Source organism: Tursiops truncatus, chromosome 8 (assembly GCF_011762595.2).
Source record: "Tursiops truncatus isolate mTurTru1 chromosome 8, mTurTru1.mat.Y, whole genome shotgun sequence".
In the NCBI taxonomy this organism is placed as follows: Eukaryota; Metazoa; Chordata; class Mammalia; order Artiodactyla; family Delphinidae; genus Tursiops; species Tursiops truncatus.
In genome coordinates, this window is record NC_047041.1 from 106,732,642 (window position 1) to 106,754,639 (window position 21,998).

The 21,998-nt window shown below is 65.0% G+C and overlaps 1 protein-coding gene and 1 long non-coding RNA gene across 5 annotated transcripts; one reads left to right on the forward strand and one right to left on the reverse strand.

The window, feature by feature from the left end:
* Nucleotides 1–1,367: 1,367 nt before the first annotated feature.
* On the reverse strand, nt 1,368–17,237 carry TSPAN32 (tetraspanin 32). Its single transcript, XM_033861438.2, has 9 exons — nt 17,126–17,237; nt 16,314–16,428; nt 15,408–15,505; nt 11,606–11,680; nt 5,844–5,945; nt 5,252–5,338; nt 3,672–3,755; nt 3,321–3,391; nt 1,368–2,819 (listed from the first exon to the last, which is right to left on the reverse strand). The coding sequence occupies exons 1-9, from the start codon at nt 17,189–17,191 to the stop codon at nt 2,528–2,530; spliced, it is 990 nt and encodes a 329-aa protein (XP_033717329.1). The 5' UTR covers nt 17,192–17,237; the 3' UTR covers nt 1,368–2,527.
* LOC109547568 (uncharacterized) lies at nt 14,574–20,044 on the forward strand. 4 transcript variants are annotated; one of them, XR_004527728.1, is made up of 3 exons: nt 14,574–14,591; nt 19,265–19,580; nt 19,708–20,044. It is a non-coding gene; the product is annotated as an uncharacterized lncRNA (long non-coding RNA). The 4 variants fall into 4 exon arrangements; XR_004527727.2 differs by lacking the exon at nt 14,574–14,591 and adding an exon at nt 15,871–16,035 and having other exon boundaries at nt 19,249–19,580; XR_004527726.2 differs by lacking the exon at nt 14,574–14,591 and adding an exon at nt 15,874–16,035.
* The last annotated feature ends 1,954 nt before the right edge of the window (nt 20,045–21,998 follow it).

Genomic DNA, 21,998 nt, shown 5'->3' on the forward strand with positions numbered 1-21,998 from the left:
CACTGGTGGCCCAGGAAGGCCAGTTTGGTGATGTCGTCCAGTCTGAGTTTGGAGGCCTGAGAGCCTCCAGATGGTGTAAACTCCAGTCTGAGGGCAGGAGGAGGTGACAGGAGCTGTCCCAGCTCAAGGGGTGGGGCCAGAAAAGGGCACGTTCTCCCTCCCCTGCCTTGTGTTCTGTTCAGGCCTCGGGGACCAGATGGTGCTCTCCCACCTGCTCTCCTGCATCGGAGATTCAATGCTGATCTCACCTGGAAACAGCGCCCCCCCCCCCAGGCTCCCCCAGAAGTAATGTCCCACCCGGGCGCCCGGGCCCGGTCACGTTGACACAACCGTAGACATCATGGGCCCCTCCCTTGTGGGGGAGGGTAGCGACTGTTCCCACTGGACTTGGGCCTCGTTCTGGACTTGGCTTTTCTCTCCTGCATGTACCAGCACCTTCCTTATTTACTTCCTTAAAGCCTTATTTGCTGTCCCGGTTCCTCACGTGTCATTGTTTCTGGCCAAGGACCTCACTTTACAGTCAAAGAAACAAGGCAATGGGAGGTGCCCATGGGCTTCCCAAGGGCCGCCACGTACCCTGCTCCTCAAAGGAGGCGACCCTGAGGGATGGTGGCCTAGTCTTGGGCATCATTTAGGACCACGGCCAGGGGACAGTGCGGGGACACTGACGCTGTGTCCTGCAGGACACGCTAGTCAGCAGCGCCTTTCCCCCTGAGTCAGGATGCACGGTGTGGGGGAGGTAGGGGTGGGGGGCAGCACCCTTCCTGTGATTAGAACGACTGAGCCGCTCACAAAAGTTTGCCTCTCGGCCCTGTTGGTCCCTGCTCTCCTGGTTTGGCCATTTTAGTTACCAGCAAAGGAATGCTTTGAACAAAACAATAGTGTCCTTGAGTTGGAAGCTGGGTGGGGGGTTCCACCTGGCCCACTCGGGGCTCCTCTGCCACTGGGTTAAGAGGCCACGAAGGGGGCCACGGGGATGGCTGGGTGATCCTATCAAGAGGAAACAAGGTGCTGCTACTGAGTGTGGGGGGCTGAGGGGTTCCCCGGGTCTCTCCTCATCCTGCGCATCTGGTGACGAGAGACAGTGGCAGAGGTGACCTCAGGATGGAGACCTTCCTTCCCAGCTCCGTCCCTGATGAAGAGTGGGCTCACCCAGCAGGAGAAGCGCTCTGACCCATGAGAGGACGTGGACAGGGTGGTGGAGCAGGGAAGCCCGAAGGTCGGTCACAGCCTCGTGGCCACTGCAGAAAGCAGCACTGTTTACAGCTTCCCATTTACAGCAAAGCCCTTTCTCCTGCGGTGTCATGTACGTTTCTACAGAATTTAACTACATCCCCTTTTCTTTCCACCACTGCTGTACACGGGAATTCAGCGGGTGCTTCTTTAAAGTTTATTTTGCCTGATGAGAAGAACGGGACCAGGAGACGTGCGCACATCCCCGGATGCCCTGGACAGTTATCAAATGCAGAACCGCTGGACTTCCGGCACATTCCTTGGGGGCAAGGCCTGTGCGCCTTCAGTTGTAGGAGAGCTATTTGCTTTATCCTGGCTGAGCACCGTCTTGTTTTTGGAGGTGTAAGTGTGGGAAGAGAGAGAGAGAGAGAGAGAGAGAGAGAGAGAGAGAGAGAGAGAGAGAGAGAGAGAGCGAGAGAGAGAGAGAGAGAGAGAGTGTGTGTGTGTGTGTGTGTGTGTGTGTGTGTGTGTGTGTGAGATTGGAAACACAAGGGGTGGACTGCAGCAGGCGTTGGTCACTTTGTCCCTTTCTGGTTGCCCATCACAGAGGGCTGCTTCTTACTCGGGAGGCACCCGACTTTGTTGGTTTCGGGGGGCGCAGGGCTGAGCTATGGAAGTTAAAAGGGCTGCACAGTCCCTTCTCCCTTGTCAGTTACGCTGGGGCCTCGGCCTAGGCTGGGTCAGTCTGGCGTCCCACCCAGGTCTTTGGTTTCGAGCCACGGATGCAAATCGTCAGGGACAGTTCGTTAGCGAGAACTCACCAGCCGGGTAGTTGGATGGCCAAGGGGAGAGGCTGTGGCAGGCAGGATTTCTCAAATGCATTCCCCAGAACCCGTGAACACAGTGTCACCACAAATGTGATTTCTCTGTACGGCAGGAAGTTTACCCGGGTGGCCCTCATCTACACACGTGAGCCTTTGAAAGCGGACTGTCCTCCAGCCTTGGGGAGAGTCAGAGGAATTCCCAGCAGGAGCAGGAACCCACCTGCCACGGTGACTTGAGGATGGAGGGGAAGGGGTCTCGGGGAGCACAGCGGCCCCGCAGACAGCGGGCAAGGAAGGGACGTCAGTCCCACAGCCGCACAGAACCGAACTCTGGCAACAGCCTGACCCAGCCTGGAGTGGGTCCTCCCCAGAGCCTGGGGGGGCAGCCCAGCCCAGCCCAGCCCAGCCCTGGGTTTGACCCTGTGGGACTCAAAGCAGAGCCCAGCCAAGCTGCCCTCTGCTTCCTCTGTCCTCACTCACCTCCCAGCCTGTTCCCAGAGTCTGCAAGTGACCCCCGGTCCCCCGTCTGCTTACATGGAGGCTGCTTGTCTGGTGGGGTCCCCTCCCTCCCCATCCCACCACCATGTGGAGGAAAACAGCTCATCCCCTCCTGGGAAGGATCGCGTGCGGGCCGAGGCCGGAGCTTCTCTGTTGCTCCTGTGTGTAGGCAGGTGGGTGTCCTGGAGCAGCGGAGGGTGACCCGAGCGACTGCTTGGACCCCGACGGCCCCTGAGAGCATCTGCTTCAGACAGGTGATGAGGGGCGGGCCCCTCCTGGCAGCGTCTGTAGAAGTGGGGCTCCTGGGGCTGGCAGCCACGGGCCCTGAGGGGCAGAGGGACCATGAGGCCGTTGGAGGATGCAGAAGGGCCGGGCGGGATGCCTGGGCAGGGAGGGCACCCAGGTGGCCAGGGCGGAGTGGCTGAGTCAGGGAGTGAAGGAGGTGGCAGGCAGGAACTCTATGAGCGCTGAGGGGTGGTGGGGCGCTGCTCGGCTGCTGGGACTGGGTCCTCCCTGCTCCCTGTTCATGGGAGGTCCTGGCCGGGGGCCCCAGAAGCACCGTCTCTCGATGTCGGTGGAGTCGGCAGCTGTGAGGCCAGGTCTCGGCCAGGATGGGGCTGCAGGGTGGAGTGCACGCTGCCCCTCCCTCAGTGGGCCCAGCCTCCCCCAAAGCACCTCCTCTGGAGAACTGGCCTGGCCCGTGGTCCAGGGGTCCCACTCGCTGGGCAGAGGCAGAGATCTTGGGAGTGGGGTGGGGGGGGCGTGCCTCCAGCTGCAGGGCTGTAGGACCCCTTTGGGGAGGTGGGGAGGGGCAGGCGGGCCTACCGTGGGCTCAGGGTGTATTTGCCCGAGCGGATGGCAAACCAGAGGAAGGCGCTGAGTGGCATCACGTACACCTGGGGGAGGTGGAGGCACCTGCGCCAGCAGCTCCAGGGGAGGGGCTCATCGCCCCCCGAGGAGGTCACTGGGCTGTGCAGGGCTCCCAGCCGTCTAGGGAAGGGAATCAGGGAGGCCCTGTCACCCCTCAGGCCTGCTCCTCCCGGCTCCCTGCTCAGGGCAAGCCTTGCTGGTCCCCAAGACCCGCGATCTGACCTGGGGCTGCCCAGCCCTGCCCTTCTGTCTGAGGTGGGGGGCACAGGCAGGTGGGGAAGGGGCGGGGGTGGGGTGAGAGGGTACCATGGAGGCGAGGCCGAGGCTGATCAGGGTGGAGGCGACGTTCCTGTGCGTCCTCAGGACGTTCCTGATGCCCTGCAGGCAGTCCTGCGCAGAGGGCAGCGCGCGTGGGCCCCCTGACCGCCCCTCCCAGCCCCGGGCGTGGAGCTGCAGCGCCCACCCAGGACAAACGCTAGGGAGATGGAAAGCCGGGCTGCGGCACATCCCGGGGAAAACCACCCCGAGCTCTGGGGACTGGCATTGAAAACAGGCAAAAACAAGCAGGGTGGAGCCCACCTCTGCGGGGCCTGTGGGGCCCCCAGGGGTCCAGTGGGTACCATCCTCTGGGCGTCCCCTGAGCTGCCTGTGTTGGGACCCCCCCAAACCCCATCCAGGGTGGGACACAGAGCCTGGGTGAGGAGAGGACACAGGCTAACAGGTAGGGGCATGGGTGTCCCCAGGCTGTCCTGGCTCCATCCTGAACTTCCACGGCCCCTCCAGGACGTGGCATCCGCAGAGGCTCTCTGTCTCCAAGGAAACGGGAGGTGACGGTCTCAACTCTGAACCACTCTGATGGTGGCATTTGGTTTTGGGGAAGGACTTGGCATTTGGGGGCACGCTGGGGAAGTATGTGCTGTGGGACATGCAGGGTTCGATTGTCAAGGCTGGGATGCCGGGGGAAAGGAGGCCGGCTTGGTGTCTGACTGTCCGTCCACCTGTCCATGAATTCCCTTGATCGAGTCTGGTCCCCCAGCGTGGTCCCACTTCCTCTTGGAAGGCAGCCCCGGGGTCAGACCACCATCTAGGACAACGTCCCTGCCCTCCCGCCCCTCCCCCAGGTGTCCCCACCCACAAGGCCTTTACAGTCTCCCCGTGGCCCCCACCACCCCAGAAGGTACAAGAAACCAGACTTTGCTCCCACTTTGCAGACGGGGACCTGAGGCCTCTCCCTGGGTGGCGTGAACAGGCCTCCCGAACCCCCTTCCCTGCATGCAGGGCCCTCCTCTGCCCTCGCCCCTCCCAGCGCGAGAGCCCAGGGCGCTGTGCTGGCTCCGTCCCTGGCTGGGCCTCCAGCCATTCGCATCCTCCTGTCCATTTCTTGGAGGGTGGCCAGGAGCCTCTTGCCAGAGATAGGGGTGTTTGCTTCCCGGACAGCGGGGGAGGGGAGCTGAGGAGGCGGGGTGGGGGGAGGGAGGCCGCCGTCATCCTGAAGAATAGCGTTCCTGCCTCTGTCTCTCGTCACTGAAGCCCTCGTGGCCACACTCTGGCCTAGGCTGACCCTCTGGCAAACGCCCTTCTGGCCTTCAGGGGCCCTCGAACACCTGCCCCCAGCCCAACGCAGGCAGAGCTGCCCACCTGCCCCCCGCCCTCCTAGAGGCTTCCGATGGGGGGCGGTCTCAGTGCCTGACACTGTGCCTGGCCGTGGGGAGCCCCCAAGCTGGGAACTGTGTGAAGGGGTGAGGGAGTTATTGGGGCCTGGAGAGGACCCGGGCCCGCGTCCGTCAAGTCCCCCCAGCCCAGCGCAGCCCCCAGGGTCAAGGCATGGGAGTGGCCCTGATCTGGGGCTGAGCCCCCCGGGGTCTCTGCAGGCCCTTCCCCCTCACCTGTCTGGCGGCCTCCTGCCCCCGACACAGGTCAGCCTCCGAGCCCTCCTGGAGGCCGAGGGGGGGGCTCTTACCACAGCACTGAAACTGCAGGGAGAGAAGAGGGAGGCGGTTCGCTCTGAGAACCCCAGGATCCCTGTCGGACATATGGGGAAACTGAGGCACGAAGGGCACCCCCCCCGTCCCCCGCAGAGGCCAGGACCGGGGCTCAGGGCGAGGCTGCTGACTCTGCAGGGGGTGCCGGGTTCCGGGCAGCCTGGCCAGCAGTCACTGGGGCCCCACCGAATGCTGTGCCGTCACCATCTTGAAATTCTTCATCACTTTTGGACAAGGGGTCTTGCACTCTGCTCTGGGCCCCGCAAATTCTGGAAGTAGCTGGCCTTCCAGGGCAGACGGAGGACAGGACCTCTCTTTCCCCTCCCCCTCCCCCCAAGGGGCACTGATAACCTGTGTCCTGGGACCTTCTGCTCAGCACCTGGCCGCTGGCTGGCTCTGGGGGGCTACCTCTGCCCATTTTCTAGATCACAGCCCACCTGGGGAGGCTGACCAGTCCAGGGCTGCCCAGGGAGGGGGCCTCCCCCACCACACTCACCATGTCCTGGATGGCCACCAGCTCCTGCCGCCAGATTCCTGATGAGCTCTTCACCGCCTGCTCATACACCTGATCGTAGGCGTCCAACACAGCGTCCTCCACCTGTCCCGAGAGCATCACGGGAAGGCCCCTGTGCCGGTGAAGCCCCTCCCCCAATGGAGCCCCCCGAAGGCGGGGCCTGGCCCTCGGGTGCTGAGTGATGTCCCGCTGGCCCCCGCCTTCTCCTTCCACGGGGCAGAGCTCCCTGGAAGCGGAGACTGGGTCCCCTGGGTGGCTGGTCACAGGGGTCCCCATACTTCAGTTGTGGGGACCTCCCCCCAAGAATGGCCGTTAATGCCACTCTTGCCCCTGGGGGGTCCTGCAGGATAAACCAGAGGCCCGAGCTTGGCCACCCATCCCCCAGCTCTTGTCTTACAGTGGGAGGAGGCCCTGGCCAAAGTGTCCACCCGCTTCTGTTGATCTGGAAACAGGCAGTGGGGAGGGAAAGCCCCTGGTGGGCCCTGGGGGGAGACGGCCAGGAGTGGCCTCGTGCCAGGAGCTCAGCTCCCCAGGGATGCTCCAGGTCTTTGCCCAGAACCATCGGTAGGTTCTGAAAAGCCCAGGCAGCTACCCAGAGCTGGCCAAGGGCACCCGGGGCAGACGAGGCCCCTTGGGGGCAGACGAAGGAGAAGCAGGGTAGCAACAGGGGCCCTGCCGGCTCTGCCTTCACACCTCACTCAGACCTCATTGCCTCTGCCCAGCTAAGCATCCCCTTCTGTGCCTTTGCTCGTGCTGCCCCCACACCGAGATGCCCTCCCCTTGCCAAGTGACTTCATCAGAGAGTAACCGGAATCTTGCCTCCTCCAGGAAGGCTTCTGTGACTGCACTGGGTTCGCTGGCCTCTGGCATGGGCAAGGCCTCTGAGCTCCCTTGCCCTCTGATGCCTCTTTTCCCACCTCAGAGACCCTGCACCCTGCCTCCCTTCCCTTCCCATCCCCATGCTGTGCTGACAGCGGGGACAGGCTGACAGGCGCTCAGGGGTACCCCGCTCTGGCCACTCACCCCCACCCTCCAGAAAGGAAGGGCGGCTTCCCCACTCCCAGCCTGGAGGACTTGGGAGCAGGTGGGCAGGGGGGCGGTCTCGCCCAGTGCTGTCCAGTAGGAACCAGACCGATTTCCACACTGAACATCGCTCCCAGGGCTCGTTAACCCTCCCGGCTGAGACCTTGCCCACAGAGTCAGCCAGCCGCTTTGTTCCCCACCCAGTGGGAGGTGGGCAGTGTCCTGGGCTGGGGGCCAGGCGCCAGACTGGCCACCGCTGCGGGAGACCTGGCTGGGGGCCCTCTTGGCCTTCGTTTCCTCGAGTGACGTGGGGGTGGAGACCTGCCGGGCTGTACTGCGTCCTCGTGGGAGGGGGTCCTGGTGAGGACTGAGGGGCTAGCAGAGCTGGCTCGGGGTCGGTGGTGCAGGAGGCCGGGGCAGGGAGGCCAGCTCAGCCCACCCTCGGGGTTTCATCCCCACCCCCAAGGCCCACTAGGGCCCAGGGAGACCCTGGCCCCTCTGGAGGTGTTGTTACTGAAACATGAACGGGAGGAACAAACCCGCTGGTGGTTGAGCTGCGCGTCTCTCCCCATGACCCCAGAAGTGGGGCGCGGGTTTCTCCTTCAGATGAAGAAGCAGATCTGGCAGAGCCACGCCCCTGCCCAAGACCCCCGGGCCTGGCATCAGGGGCCAGGCTGACCCTCCCGAGGCCTGGGGGCCTGGGTGGTGCTCTACCGTCTGCCCCCCCATCACAAGGTTCAGGGTCTGTGTTTCTCCATGAGAAAACTGGGGGTGGGCTGGGAGCTCTCAGAGGCCCTTGGGCCCTGATACCTGGGTGCTCCCTGCCAGGGTGCCCCATCTTTAAGCCCCATCTTCCAGGGCTCCAGGGGGCAACCCTCAGGACGGGAGTGCCTGGGCCGCTGAATACAAACCAGGTGCCTGGGGCGTCCCTGCCAGCCCAGCCCCCCACCCTGCCATTGACCTCTGCCTCCCCATTGTCTGCTAAACCTGCAGGGGGGGGGGCAGGGGGGGCGGGGGAGAATAGCTGCAGAGGGGGTGGCCCGTGGGAGCGGCAGGTGGTCTGCAGACCAGGGCCTTGTGCCCCAGGGCTGGTCCTGGCGGCCGCTGGACTATGGGGGAGGGGCCCAGACCTGGGAGCTGGAGGACAGACAGCCTTTCTCTGGGGCTCCCGGCAGAGCTGTACTTAATCCGTGCCTGAATTATTAAGTGGAGCCAGGCAAGTCATTGCCCCGCAGCCCGTCTGGGGACAGGGCGCTGTGGCAGAGTGGCTCTCAGGCTCCCGCAGGAACATAATTAATAGCCCTCGTGCTCTGTATTCACAGCACGGCCACCCAGTCCCTGCATTGCCCGCCCTCCCAGCTTCAGGGCGCCTACCAGGGCCCCGAGGGAGTGAGCGCCCCAGGGTGCGGGGGAGTGAGTGGCGGGGGAAGCGGGGAGGTGCCCCCGCTCCAGGGTCTGCGGCCTGGCTTCTGGGCCACCAGGAGTCGTGGCCGGTCCCTGTCCTCTCCTTGTCCCCAGGTTTCCCATCTTGACCCCGTGTTTCAGGATATCTTAGGGGGTCACTCAGGGGAGGTGCAGGGGGAGAACTGGGGGGGAACAGATCCCCTGGAGCAAACAGCTTGGCCCTTTGTGCTTCTCTGCTCCCTGGGCCTCCAGGAGGATCTCGTGGAAGGAAGGAGCGGGGCTGGGATCTGTCTGGCCCAGGTTGGCCCTGATGCCAAGGCACCTGCCCAGGTTCCCGGGGTTGGGGGGCACAGGATGGGTGGCTTTTCCTGCCCCTGCTGCTCGGGGCCCGTGCCCTGGCCAGTGCCCAGCTCTGCACTGGCCCCAGTGATGGAGGACAGACCTGGGCTCAGGGGGTGCAGGTGGGTCCCACTGGTTCATTCCCACCACTCAGCAGCCCCCTCATCGGGGTTCTCATGCCCCTTTTACAGATGAGGAAACCGAGGCCCAGGAAGGCTAGCTGATCCCAAGGGCACCGGGTGAGAGGCTGACCCCAGACTTTGAAGCCAGAGCTGCCCCATCCCGGCCTCCTGTGGGCCCACGTGGGCCCGGACACGGAGGAAGCCCCAGCCCCGACTGGGGTCAGGCAGGACCCCGAGAGCTGGACCCTGAAGGCCAGCTGGAGCGCGGACCAGACAGGAAGATTTCTGTCGGGGATGGCGGCAGGGGCTGGGACACGGAAGAGGCCAGCTGGGAGACTTCCGCTTTTGCCCCCTCCCCTTCCCGGAGCGGGGACCCCAGGCAGACTATGGCCTGTGGCCCCTGCACGGCCCCTCCCCTGCAGAAGTGCAAATCCTGGGCTCAGAGCTGTAAACAGTGTCAGGGCAGAAAGGATGGGCTGCAGCCGCCCCCCAGGAGAGCTGCAGCGGGGGCCCAGGGCACCCTGGCAGCTATCTTGGCCGGGACCACCCACGCGGTGACCCAGACCTCGCCCGGGCTTCTCGGTGGATGGGAACTGTGAGGCCAAAACACCAGCCGGGCCCAGCGCTCCCTGGTCACCGAGAGCTGAGGCTGCCTTGCCAGGCTCCGACTCCTCCAGAGCCAGAGGAAATGCCCTTTCTCCATCTGGCATTCCATCTGGGTGACCCCAGATGATGCCAAGGTGGTGGTGAACAGTTTGGGGTGACCCTTGGGCAGGGAAGGGTAAAAAGGCATTGAGTCAGGGCGAAGAGCCCTGGATGGTGGACCCCTCCTGCCCGGCCTCTGCCAGGGCGATCTGACCCCCCACCCCCACCCCCGTGGGCCTGAGTCCCTCCATCTGCACACCAAGGGGATGGCCACCACCCTGGAAGGTCTGGTGACGGCCTCATCAACTCCAAGGAGCACGGAGCAGGCAGAGGGCAGCGGGGAGAAACTAGGCCCATTACTGCAGGTAAGACCAGAGTGGGTAATCACACACCTAAAAGCACACAGCACGAGCTCAGCCTCCTACCTGGCTGCATCTTGTGTGAACATCTTGGGGGGGGGGGCGCCTGGGCAACAGAGGGGGTCGGGGCCGCTGGGACTCCTGATACACAGGCAAAAAATCATTGCGGGTCACCTGCTGGAACAGGGTTTTGCCCAGAAACCGGGTATACTCCAGCTGGACTGGCTTTGGTTTCCCTGGTCCTTATAGAGTGCATGGGGAAACTGAGTCCCAGTGAGAGAAGAAAGGATTGATCAGGGTCTCAGAGAGTCCAGCCGGATGGGGCCCGTGGGGCTGGACTCTCCCGTCCCTCTCCGTGGCCCTACCCGCTGGCCCCGCAGCTCTTTCGGGGGGCTGCCTCAGGGTCTTGCCTGGGGCTGGGCTCTCACAGGTGAAGGCTGGGGTGAGTTCTGCTGCCTGGGTTGTGTGCATTGCTGCGGACGGGGGGAGGCTGCTCTCCGGCACCTCTCAGCCGGGGAGGAGCAGGGGCCTGAGGCCTGGGACAGATGCTGAGAAGCAGACGGGGGGTGGGGGTGGGGGTGGGGGGGGAGAGGACCCTTTGGGAAAGGCGCCGGGGGGCTGCCCTGCAGGCTCGCAGCTCAGCTGGGGCGAGAAGTCTGATCCTGTTGGGGGGCCGTGGGCACAGGGTGCTGGAGGGCAGTGGCGTTGGCCGGCCTCGCTCTGTGCCCTGGCCTGGTACTGGCCAACTGTGGACCCTCCTGGCCCCCACTAGTCCCCGGGCCCCACATGTGAGTCCGTCTGGGGTCGCTGCCCCTCTCCCTGAGCCTCTTGGGCACCCATTTCCTCTGCCCGGCCAGAGGGGGTCTGGCCTTGACCCCCAGCCCTGGTCTGGGAGGGGTCAGCTCTGCTCATGAACTTGGCCAGCCCCATTTCCCGGGCAGGCTCTCAGCTCCGTCTCGGGACCCAGAATTCAGACAGAATTTCTGCAGGGCCAGGCTGCCCCAGCCCCCTGTGTCCCTTGGGAGCAGTCCCTCCCAAGCTGTGGTCCTGCCCTGCTCCCCGGGGTCAGCGCCCACCCTAGACCCGTGGCCTGCAGTCTTCGAGCCCTGCTCTCTGGGGGCCGGGGCCCTGCGTGACCGTGTTACCCCAGAGCTGGGGCATCCCTGCCTCCCAGCCCTGGGCCGCCCCGGAGCCCCGCTGAACCAGCAGCACCCAGAGGACACAGGGACGGATGAACGGATGAAGGAAGGAAGAAACAAAGGAGCCCCCTGCTATGGGGACCCACACCCACCATTACCACGGTCACCACCGACATGCACGTCCCTGGGAGAAGCCCAGAGTGAAAATGGAAGGAGTAGGGTCACGTGAACGGTCCCACCTCCAGGCAGCCCGAGTCCTGGACTGCAGGGCCGCTGTCGTCCCGTGGAGGAGGCCTGGCCGTCCCCTCCACTGTCCTGTAGCGCCCACGCCCGGACAAGGCCTCCCCCTGCCTGGCCCGATCCCCGTCAGGAGAGCAGCCCCCAGTGCATTTTCTGGAACCGACCCCCACTAATCAATCCCTTAGGCCAGCTGGGGGGCCTCCCTCCAACCCCCCAGGTCCCATCTTCTGGGCCCAGGGGGGCCTTAGTGAGAAGGGGGTGTCCAAGGCCTCTACCTGCTTCCCCTCCTTCTCTGGGGATCCGCTGCCCCAGCCCAGGAGCGGACCGGCCCTCTGGTCTCTGCGTCCCCACCTCACCCCCAGGCAGAGAATGTCCCCACAGTGGTGACCGGCAGGTGAGAGGAAGCACGGAACCCACTTTCTCATCCCTGAGGGACCCTCGCCGGCGGGATGGGGGCGGGCCGGGGTGCTCACCTGCGTGGGGTTGTGGCATCTCCAGAAGGCCACCTGCACCAGGGCGCAGAACACCAGGGCGAAGCACAGGAAGGCCTGGGGCAGAGGAGGGGCCGTGAGTCCGGGCGCCGTGGTGGCGGCCTGGCGGCTCCCCCCTGCCCAAGCGGGGGGCCTTGGGCGGTGGGCACACTGGTCTCCATCCCTCCTTTTGGCCCTTCTCGGGAGACCCCGTATTGCTGGTTTTAGCTCCCGTGAGGGGCCTTAATAGCAGTGCCACAGCCCCTGCCCCAGGGGCGCAGGCGGGCAGCACCTGGGACGAGGGAGACCCCTGCCCTCTGCGGCTGCTGCCGGGAAGGGCACTGACCCCGGAAGGGCCAGGCAGGGCCTTCCCGAGCCTGAGACTCGGATCCCGGAGAAGAAACGAACCCCTTTTAAGCCGGGGCAGGAGGGGTGGCTCAGGGGCTGCCGGCCCCCCTGAGCAGGGAGGGCCTTGGAGGAGGGGCCGCCGCTCTGCTTTTGTTCTCTGAAACATGCCTCCCGGGGGTTCAGAGCCGGGTTCGGCGGGAGCGTGGCCAGGAGGACACCCCTGGGCCCCAGGGCTTTGGCGGCGCGTCTCTCAAGGGGGTTCTGAAGCTGATGAACTTTACGGCCCCTCCCCGCAAAATGCACATGTGCCCCCAAAGCTCTTTCGTGGGTCGTTTCAGAGGGTCATCCCAGACTAGGAACCCTGGCCCACGTGCTGCCTTGGGGACATCCCCCCACCCATTGTCTGCCTTGTCACTTTGTGCTGGTGACCCTGTGATTCGGGTCTCGGGCTGAGGCTCCTTCTGGAGCCTTGGACAGTCAATTCGCCTGCTGACCACACGGCCCGGGGGTCCGGAGGCCTGGCGTCACCGCCCCACCTCAGTCACCCCGGGCTGTCCGTGGCCGGGGGCATGCTGCGGCCAGGCTCTCCCAACCTAGGGGCCGCACTCAGGGTGGCACCTGGAATGGAATGGAGGGACACCCCGGATGCAGATGGACACATACGCTGCCCGGGCTGGACGGGGTTGAAGAAACAGTCCCCACAGGGGTGGGGGTGGGGGCCCACCAGGCTCCATTTAAGAGTGGGCCACGCCGCCAGCGCCCAGACTCAGTGCAGGCGCAGGGACCTCCGGCTCTTCTCAGGGGCGGGCGGCCCACCGGCCTTCACCCCATGTTCCCTCCTGCCTGCCCAGGGGTCTGCAAGGCCTCAGTCTCAGGACAGCCCGGAGATGCTGCCTCCTCCCCCCTCTCCCTCCTCCCCGCCCCCCTTCCCCCCCGGGCTGGCCGAGGGCCGCCTTTCCCATCTGGAAGCCATTGCTCAGCACTGCCTAGCAGGCTGGAGGCCCAGAGCCAGCTCAGGGGACCAGCATTTTCCAGGAACCGGCTCATTCCTCAGGAAAGCGAGCATCACCCCCTTCCCTCCCGCCGCCAGTCCGCCTGCATGGAGGGTCCTGGGCGGCGATGGGCCCGCCGGGCCCCCCAGGCCCTCTGCGGGGCTGAGGCGCTGGCGCGGCCGGGCCCAGTCCCCACCGCCTCCTTTCTCCCTGTTCTAAACAAAACCACAGACATAAATCAAAATGGCTGCCCCGGCGCTGCTGCCAGCCGGGCTGCGAGCCTGCGAGCCGCTCATTTCCTGTGTGTGACGCTGGTGCGGGAGGGGGCTGGGGGGGCAGGAAGCGGGGGGAGCGGCGGGTGGGAAAGATCTCCGCCCCCGGCCCTCCACGCGGGCTCACACACGCCAGACGCGCCAGACACATGCCAGACGCGACACGCGCACTGAGATGCACACACACGGCCGTGGCTCAGCGGGCAGTAGGGGCGTGAGGTCTCCCAGGCCCCGCGGGGCCGCGCTGGGCTTGCCATCCAGGCTGGGGGCCCAGGGCGGGAGGTTGGGGTGCAGCAGGCAGGCGGCCGTGGGGCCCGACCCAAGTAACGGGAAGGGACGCGGAACAGAGACCCTGGTGCTCCCTGGCCCCTGCCCCCAGATCAGGGTGCAGAGCTGGGGCGGTCGGGAGCTGGGGAAAGCCCTGGTGACCGGCTGGGCCGAGAACCGTTGAGCCAGGAACCTTGGGAACAGGAGCCTTCGGCATCTTCCCGCCTCGGCTCTGAGCCCAGCAGCATGGCGCCCCCTGGTGGCCGACGCTGCAGCCTCGGCGCTGGCCTCTCCGGGCCGCCCTCGCCAGGACCCCTGGGTCTGGCCCCGCCAGCAGCCTTGACCTCCAGCCCTGAGGCCTTCCGGCAAGCCCCACGCCTCAGGGCTCCCCTTTGGGAGGACAGTGCACCTGCCTGGTCAGCTGCCACTGGGGCCTCCTTCCCTCCCCCCATACCCCAGCCAGACTGCACAGGCCCGGGTCTTAGTGCGCCCACGCAGCACTGCCCTGCCCACGCTCCTGCGGGGTCCTGGTTAGGGCTCGAGCTGCCGGATGCCCCTCTACTCCCCAAGCACACCCAGGGCCGGGGCCCGGCTCCAGGAGGTGACTCTGTCCTTGCCCTTGGAGATGTTTACAACCCAGGAGTCATTCAACCAGCATTTGCTGACACAGGCTGGGCCGAGAGCCCCGCCAGCCCTGGGGACCCAGAGGGCTGCCCTCAGGGAGCCCAGGGTTGCCGGCCTCAGAGGCCACCCGGGGAAACATAGCCCCGGCCTGAGCTCCCAGGGGTTGTCAGCCCCACAAACCACTCCCAGGGGAGGGGTGGGTTTGCCGGAGCAGAGGGCCGGGGGTAGGAAAGCGGGAGGGACCCGTGGAGGCACAGGGAGGCTGGACTTGGTCTCACGCGCCTCGGGGAGCCCGAGAAGGCTCTGGGGGGTGGTGTGCATCAGGTGACAGCACAGGGCAGCAGCCAAGAGCTGAGGCCCCAGTTCAGGTGAGAGGAGGGGCTTGAGCCCAGAGCGGGTAGGCCCGTGGTCCCTGGGGAGACGGGGCTGGCAGGTGGAGCGACGGGACAGGCCGGTGGACCAAGGTAGGGCCATGTGGAGGAACAGGTACGGGGGCAACACAGGGCCACCACTGTGGGGCGAGGTCAGTGGCTTGCGGGAGCTCGAGGGGTGGGGAGACCCCACAGCTGGGGCTGCAGAGGAGGAGCCCGACTGCAGGCCGCCTCGGGGCCACTGCCCAGTCCTGGCCTACAGGTGATCGACTGGGCCTGGCCTCCTGGTAAGGGGATGGCATTCACCCAAACCACGTATGCAGCGACTCCAGTGTCACAGAACCAGGCCCTCCCTGGGCCTTTGAAACAGTGCCCAGGCCTGGGAGGGTCAGCTCTGCCTTTCAAGGCCCCAATGGATGATGGGGGTGAGATAGGCACCTGGTGGAGGGGCCCTGACTGTCCCGGGGGAGAGGCCCTGGCGGTCCCGGGTGGAGGGGCCCTGGCTGTTCCGGGTGGAGGGGCCCTGGCTGTTCCGGGTGGAGGGGCCCTGACTGTCCTGGGTGGAGGGGCCCTGGCTGTTCCGGATGGAGGGGCCCTGGCTGTTCCGGGTGGAGGGGCCCTGACTGTCCTGGGTGGAGGGGCCCTGGCTGTTCCGGGTGGAGGGGCACTGGCTGTTCCGGGTGGAGGGGCCCTGGCGGTCCCGGGCGGAGGGGCCCTGGCTGTCATGGGTGGAGGGGCCCTGGCGGTCCCGGGTGGAGGGGGCTTGGCGGTCCCGGGTGGAGGGGCCCTGGCGGTCCCGGGTGGAGGGGTCCTGGCTGTCCCACATCCCTGGAGCCTCAGTTTCTGTCGGGACACAGGGGAGAGGCAGGCTCCGTGGGCTCACAGCCCCGCCAGATCCCGTCTGGGGGAGCTGGGGACGCAGAGAACTCACCGCAGCCATGAGGCCCCCGGCCTCCCTCACAGTGGCTGCGGCACTCAGCACGGCGCCCAGGGTCAGGAGCGCGGCCAGGGCGATTCCTGTGGAGAAGGCTGAGGGTGGAGAGAGACGGGGGTCAGCGTGCCCAGGGCAGGGGTCCCATGTGCAGAGCCAAGGTCTGAAATCCAACCTGAGAGTCCACTTGGGGTGCTGAACTTTGGGGAGCTCTGAATGGGCCTTGTCTGGTCAGGCAGGGGTGTGCCTCCCACCCCCATCCGCCTCCATGCCGGCCCGCCCTCCCTCCTGGCTTCCTGCCCCCGTCGCCCATCCCCGGGGGCTGTCTTAGAGCCCACATCCCTGCCCCCGGGCCCTACTGACAGGTGGCTGTAATCTTATCAGTCCAGGCCCGGCCTCAGGCTTCCTGCTCTAGGGAGTCTGGGGTTCAGGGCTCAGGGTAAAAACATGAGGCCTGCGGCCACCAGGAGGCCTGGGGTGGGGCCCACCAGCCCCAACCCCCTGAGCCTCGGCTTCCCCCACAGCCGCCCTCCTTGGCCTCCAGTGTGCTCTCTCCGGAGGCCAAGCCCCCCGGGGGCAGGGTAGGGGGGACAGGACGCCATCTCTGATGCTCAAGGCCTCATCACGGGTGAGCACCCCTTCCTGGACACAGAGGGCAGGGTCCGGATACCACCCGACACGTCCACGCTGTCCCCGGGGTCCCAGGGCGGGAGACCTCGGCAGACCCCAGGCTCTGCCCAGTGGAGCTGGGACTTCCAGGTGGCCCTTTCTACCTCTGACCCCACTGCCTGCCCCAGCCCGGCTCCACTCGGGAGACCTCACGCCAGCCTGGGGCTCCTCCCCAGCCACCTTTGCTCCTGAAGCCCCCTCCCCCATAGTGGCTGCCCCGCCCAGAGCCTCACTTACCCCAGAGGTGCAAAGCTTCATAGGGGGTCCTCTCTGAGGATGCGTGGCCGATGACAGCAAAGTGAGGCCCGAAGTACGTGAGCACTGCCGCGGTGGCCATAGCGAGGCCCAGCAGCTGGGGGTGGGGTAGACCCAGCGTGTGGGGCAGGGCTGGGCACTGACCCGTCCCCCTGCCAGCCTCCCTCCAGCTTCCGGGTCCCACAGGAGACAGGATCGGCTGCGGGGCCTCTGGGCGTTTCTGGGGGTGGTCTCAGGGAGACCTCTGCCCCAGACACTCCCCGACACAGACACCCGCCCCGCACACACAGACACACAGACACACTCACACAAGACACCCCAGCACACACACTCACACTCACATCCCCCCTCCCCTGCAACACGCACACCCGCTGTCCATCTTCTCCAAGGGCCTGGAACCTTGCATCATTTCATTTGCGGAGCAGGGAACGGACCCACCCAGCCCTTCTCAGCCTGCCTCTCTCCCCCCGCCACGAGAGCACCTTCCAGAGCGGGACGCCGGCCCCCGCCCCGCTCCCCCAGGGAAAGCCCCTCTGAGCCCAGTTCACCAGCCCACCAAGGCCCTCAGGCCTTCTCTAGGGCCCATGCCGCCCGGCAGCAGGACAGGCACTGCTCACGGGGCATCCTTTTGCTGCCAGGAGTCCGCCACCAGAGCCCCAGGTGCATGTCCGCCGGGGCGGCAGGGCTGGTGTGGTCGGGGCGGGGACCGCAGTTCCAGAGGTCCGGGAACACGGCTCAACACCCCCCCCCCCCACGCCCCGCCGCCTCCTGCCCCTGCCCAGCCTGCCTGTTACCAAGACAAAGAGGCTGGTGACAAGCATCTGGCATTTGGCCACCCTGACTCGACTCCAAGGCCCCATGGAGGTCTCCTCTGCTCTCCTCTCCTCTCCTCTGCTCTCCCCTGCCCTTCTCTTCCTTCCCCTCCCCTCCCACTGTGGTTTCCAACTGGGCGGGGGCCTCAGACCACAGCTGCCCGCCCAGGAGCTGGGTTACGTTGGTCGCCCGTCTGTCTGTTTGCCAGCACACCAGGAGCTGAGCCTCCGGGGACCCCAGAGGAAGGGCAGGCAGGAAGGCGAGGGGTGGCAAGGCCAGCTTCTGCCCCCCTGCTGCCCCCGCCCCTGGCCCAAGACCCCAGGATGCTTGCAGATAAACAAGACCTCTCCCAAAGGTGCTCCTGGCGTGGCTGCAGAGGACCCTGGGTGGAGGTGGGCAGGTGGGAGAGGGCACATGCGCGGGGGCGACAGAGCTTCCTGTCTCTGGAGTGTGCGAGCAGAGGCTGGCCCTCCCGTTAAGTCCTGCCTGGGGGACTTGGGGAGAGAAGGTCTGATCCGGACGTCCTTACTGAAGCACTGTCTTACGAAACATCTTTTGAAACGTTCTGTGACATCAAAAGTTTTGAAAAAGCAGCTTGGTTTTTGATGCCTCAGCGGCACAAATGAGTAATTTAGGGCCGGGCCACCTGGAGGGCGCGGGGGTTGGGGGGTGCTGGGCCCTCACCGGTACCCACACCGAGGCTTTGTCAAAACCCGCATCTGTAATCAAACTAAACCACGTGAACCCGGGGATGGGGCCCGGCTGCAAACCCGAATGAACGTGGGGCTGTGCTAACTGGGCCGCTGGGCCCAATGTGGGCCCGGAGGGGACACGTGGTGAAGGCGCTCACTGGGTCCCGCCTGGGCCAGCTGGAACCACTAGGGCCCCCGCTGTGGTCCTCCAGGGCTGGCCACCTGTGCACGGCTCACCTCTCATGCTGGAGTGGCCCCCATTCAGTGTCTCGTAATGTAGGTCCTCTGGACCCTGGGGGACCTCAGCCGGGGAGGATGAGTGCCCCAGATAGCCGTGGGCGTGGTCATGGCTGGCCTTCTAGAAACCAGCAGAATGGGGCTCTGGGCTGGCTGTCAGCTCCGCCACCTCCTTGCCCAGAACAGGGGCCAGCCAGGACCCCTCATCTATCCCAGTGCCCCCTGGCCCCCAGGAATCCCTGCCCTGCGTCCCCGATGTCACCACACGTGGGTCGCTCCGGTGGAGCCCAGGTGTGGCCCAAGGGGGCGCAGCGAGAGTGAAAGTCCGGGATCCAGGGGCAGCAGGGCCGTGGGCTGGGGAGCTGGCCACCTGGACCCTCCCTGCAGCAGAGATGGGCCCCAGGTCACTGTGCCTGCCTCGCTTCCGGCATTATCTTTCTCTGACTTTGGGGCAAATCTTTCGGAGCAGGGCCGGGCCTGGCTTCCTGACCTAGCCCTGTGGCGCACCTTCCCTGCGCCAGGCACCTGGCACAGATGACCTCGCTGTGTTTTCCCAGAGCAGCACCAGACCCCTCTGTGGGCAGGAAATGAGGCTTCCTTGATGACTGGCCTGGTGGGGACTGAACCCGGGTCAGACCCCCTAAAGACCAGGCTTCTGACCGCGGCCCCCGACCGTGGCCCCCTTGCCCCGTGCCCACCGGCTTGGCAGGGAGCCTGGCCTATGTCGGGCACCATCCACACTTGCCCCAGGGAACCCCTTTCCGTGGCTGAACCTCACCTTCCCACTTCGACAGCCTGTCTGCGAGAGGAGTGGCATCTGCAGGGGAAGCCGCTGGCCCTGCCCGGCTGCCTGACCCTCAGCTACTCGCCCATCCCCTCTGGCACCTGGGGTGGCCACCCCCTCGTGAGGGCAGAGCTGTCCAAAGGGGGCCCGAAGCAGCAGCTTCCGTCCGGAGGAGCTGGGCCAGGGGACAGACCCCCACCCCGCACGGACCCTGCGCTGAGGGCCAGGCCTAGGCTGCCTCCTTTCTCTGTGTCCACGGGAGGCGTGTGTGCACGTGTGTGCCTGTGCATTCGTGCGCACCCACGTGTGTTTGTGTCGTGTTCGTTGCTGGCCAGTGACCTCCTTTTTCTCCCTCTTCTCCGCCCTCATTTAATAATTACTTGGTCAATAGAAAACTGTTTTGTCAGGGAAACCAGCTGACAGAGCTCCCGGTGGCCAAAGCTGGGATGGTTTGAGCAACAGAGCAAATAACGTATTGGATGACAACCCGCGATATAAAGCAAACACCGTGAACCCACGCTGGTCCAAATAAAGGACTGAATAAACCACGGGGACAGAAGAGAAACCGTCCGTGCAGAATTCCAAATAACGTGTGTGGATCCCCCGCTGCCAGGGATGGGACCCTCAGTCCCAGCCGCCAGGTGTGGCCGCACCTCCTCCTGGTCCCCCTTCCGGTTCTGACAAGCACCCCTCAGCCAGGCGAGCGCAGACAGCATCGCAGAGGTAAGCCGTGTTGAGGGCGTGTGCCCTGATGGGATGGGACGGGTGGGCCCTTCACCCCTGTGGTCTTGCTGCCCAAACCCACAGCCCTAGTCCAATCATGGCACAAACACCAGACAAACCCCAACAGAGGGCCGTCCTGCTACACACCCGGGAGTCCTCCTTCGCACTGTCAAGGTCATCAAAACTGCCACAGCCCAGAGGAGCTGGAGGAGATGTGATGACCAGATGTGTGTGCGATCCTGGATGGGGTCCCAGAAGAGAAAAAGCGAAGCGGGTACAGACTAAAGAAACCTGAATAAAGGATGAGCTTCAGTCAATAATAATGGAGCCATGTGAACTGAATCATCGTGACAAATGTCCACACTCACGTCAGACGTTGGCATTAGGGGACGCTGCGGGTGGGGTCGTATAGGCGAACTCGCTGTACTATCTTTGCAGCTCTCTTCTGTAAATCCCAAACTGTTCTCAGATGAGTTTTATTTAAAAACATGGCTTTGACTGCCACCCCAGTGTCACGGCACAGAGGGGCGCAGGCAGTATGGTGTCGCCTCTGCCCGTCCACTCACTGGGTCATCAACTCTTGGCCCCAGGCTGGCCCGAGCTCCACTCCATTAACTGCTTGTCTCCAAGATGTTCACTTACTCAGTGATGTCACCTGGCCCCCTGCCCACCTGCCCACCTACCACCTGCTCACCTACCCACACGTCCCCCTGCTCACTTGCCCCCCTGCTGACCTACCACCTGCCCTCCTGGCCCCCTGCTCACTTGCCCACCTGCCCACCTGTACCCCTGCTCTCCTGCCCACCTGCCCCCTGCTCACCTGCCCACCTACCCACCTGCCCCCTGCTCTCCTGCCCACCTGCCCACGTGTCCCCCTGCTCACCTGCCCACCTATTCCCCTGCTCACCTGCCTACCTATCCACCTGCCCCCTGCTCTCCTGCCCACCTGTGCCCCTGCTCACCTGCCCACGTGTCCCCCTGCTCTCCTGCCCACCTGTCCCCCTGCTCTCCTGCCCACCTGCCCCCTGCTCACCTGCCCACCTACCCACCTGCCCCCTGCTCACCTGCCCACCTGCCCACCTGCCCCCTGATCTCCTGCCCACCTGCTCCTTCCCCCATCCACCCTTCATTCATTCTTCCCTTGCTCCCTTGCTCCAGCCTGCTCTCTGCCGGCCACCTCAGTTTACCTGGGCAGTGACCTCTGGGGATCCGGGAGGGGGTGTTGGCGCTGTAGCCTCCTACAGCGAGGCTACTTCTCCTGGGCTAGGAGGTGGCAGCCTCCACCCTGCTTCCTAACAGCCACCCAGAGGGAGGCCAGGGACAGGTTCCCCCTTCTCTTCCATCAGAGGAGACCCTGCAGGCCTCACAGGGGCGGTGACACGGCCCCTCACAGCCAGGGAAGAGCGCCTGGGCCGCCAGTGGGCGCATCACCACACCGCAGCCCTTCGTGTGGGGCTCTGCCGGCTGGGTCACCCTCCTCAGGTGGGGCTCAGGGCCAGGGGGAGACCCTGAATTCAGTCTCTGGCTTCCTCTCTGCCCTTCGCCCTGGTTCTGACATTGTCCCCGCCGCCCAGACATGTCCGCCCTGGGCAGCGTCTCCTGAGCCCTGGGCGGGTGGGGAGGTTTCTCTTCCCAGTTGTCTTATGTCTGGTCAACTGTGTGAGCTCTGGTGTTCTCGGCCAGCTTTCCCGTCCACAGGACGTCATGCTGGTCCATTGCCTTGAGGACATCGTGCTGGTTGGGCCCGGTGAGCAGGAAGTGGCGATCATTCGGACACCATGTTACCACAGGCCGTGGCGGAGATGGGAAACCAATCCCAGAACTGGGCGCCTGCTAGCTTGGTGCCACTCGAGGGGTCCTGTGGTCTGGGGCGTGTCTGGGGCGTGTCGAGATCCACATCCGGCCCTTCCTACTGCTTAAGAGGACGCGTGTTGCCCCGTGGACCTCTGCGGGCTCCGGAGGCCGCGCAGACATGAGACCCGTTCATCGAATGCCCCGGAAAGCTGTCTGTGTCGAGTGTGGCTCAGAGCGAGAGAAGCCTCCGCAGCAGATCCAGGCTGCTGTGCCAGCCGAGGTACCCGAGGGCCTTATACGCATAACCAGCAGATCCAGGGAGCTTGAGGGGTCTGTGGCAGATGAGGACGCTCTTTGGAGCCATCAGCAGCTCCTGTAGGTAGATCACAGCCCAGCGCCCTTAGGATCGGAGCAAAGCCCCACCATCCTCTGAGGATAGAACTCTCCTTTGGAGAAACAGATCCTGGCTTTTGCTTCTGGGCCTCAGTGGAGACTGAACGTGTGACCACGGGCCACCAAGCTACCATGAGACCTGAATTGTCCATCAGGAATGGGTGTCATCTGACCCACCAAGGAGACCAGACCAGACCGTGCAGCTGGGCTTACACGCTTCTACGCCATGAA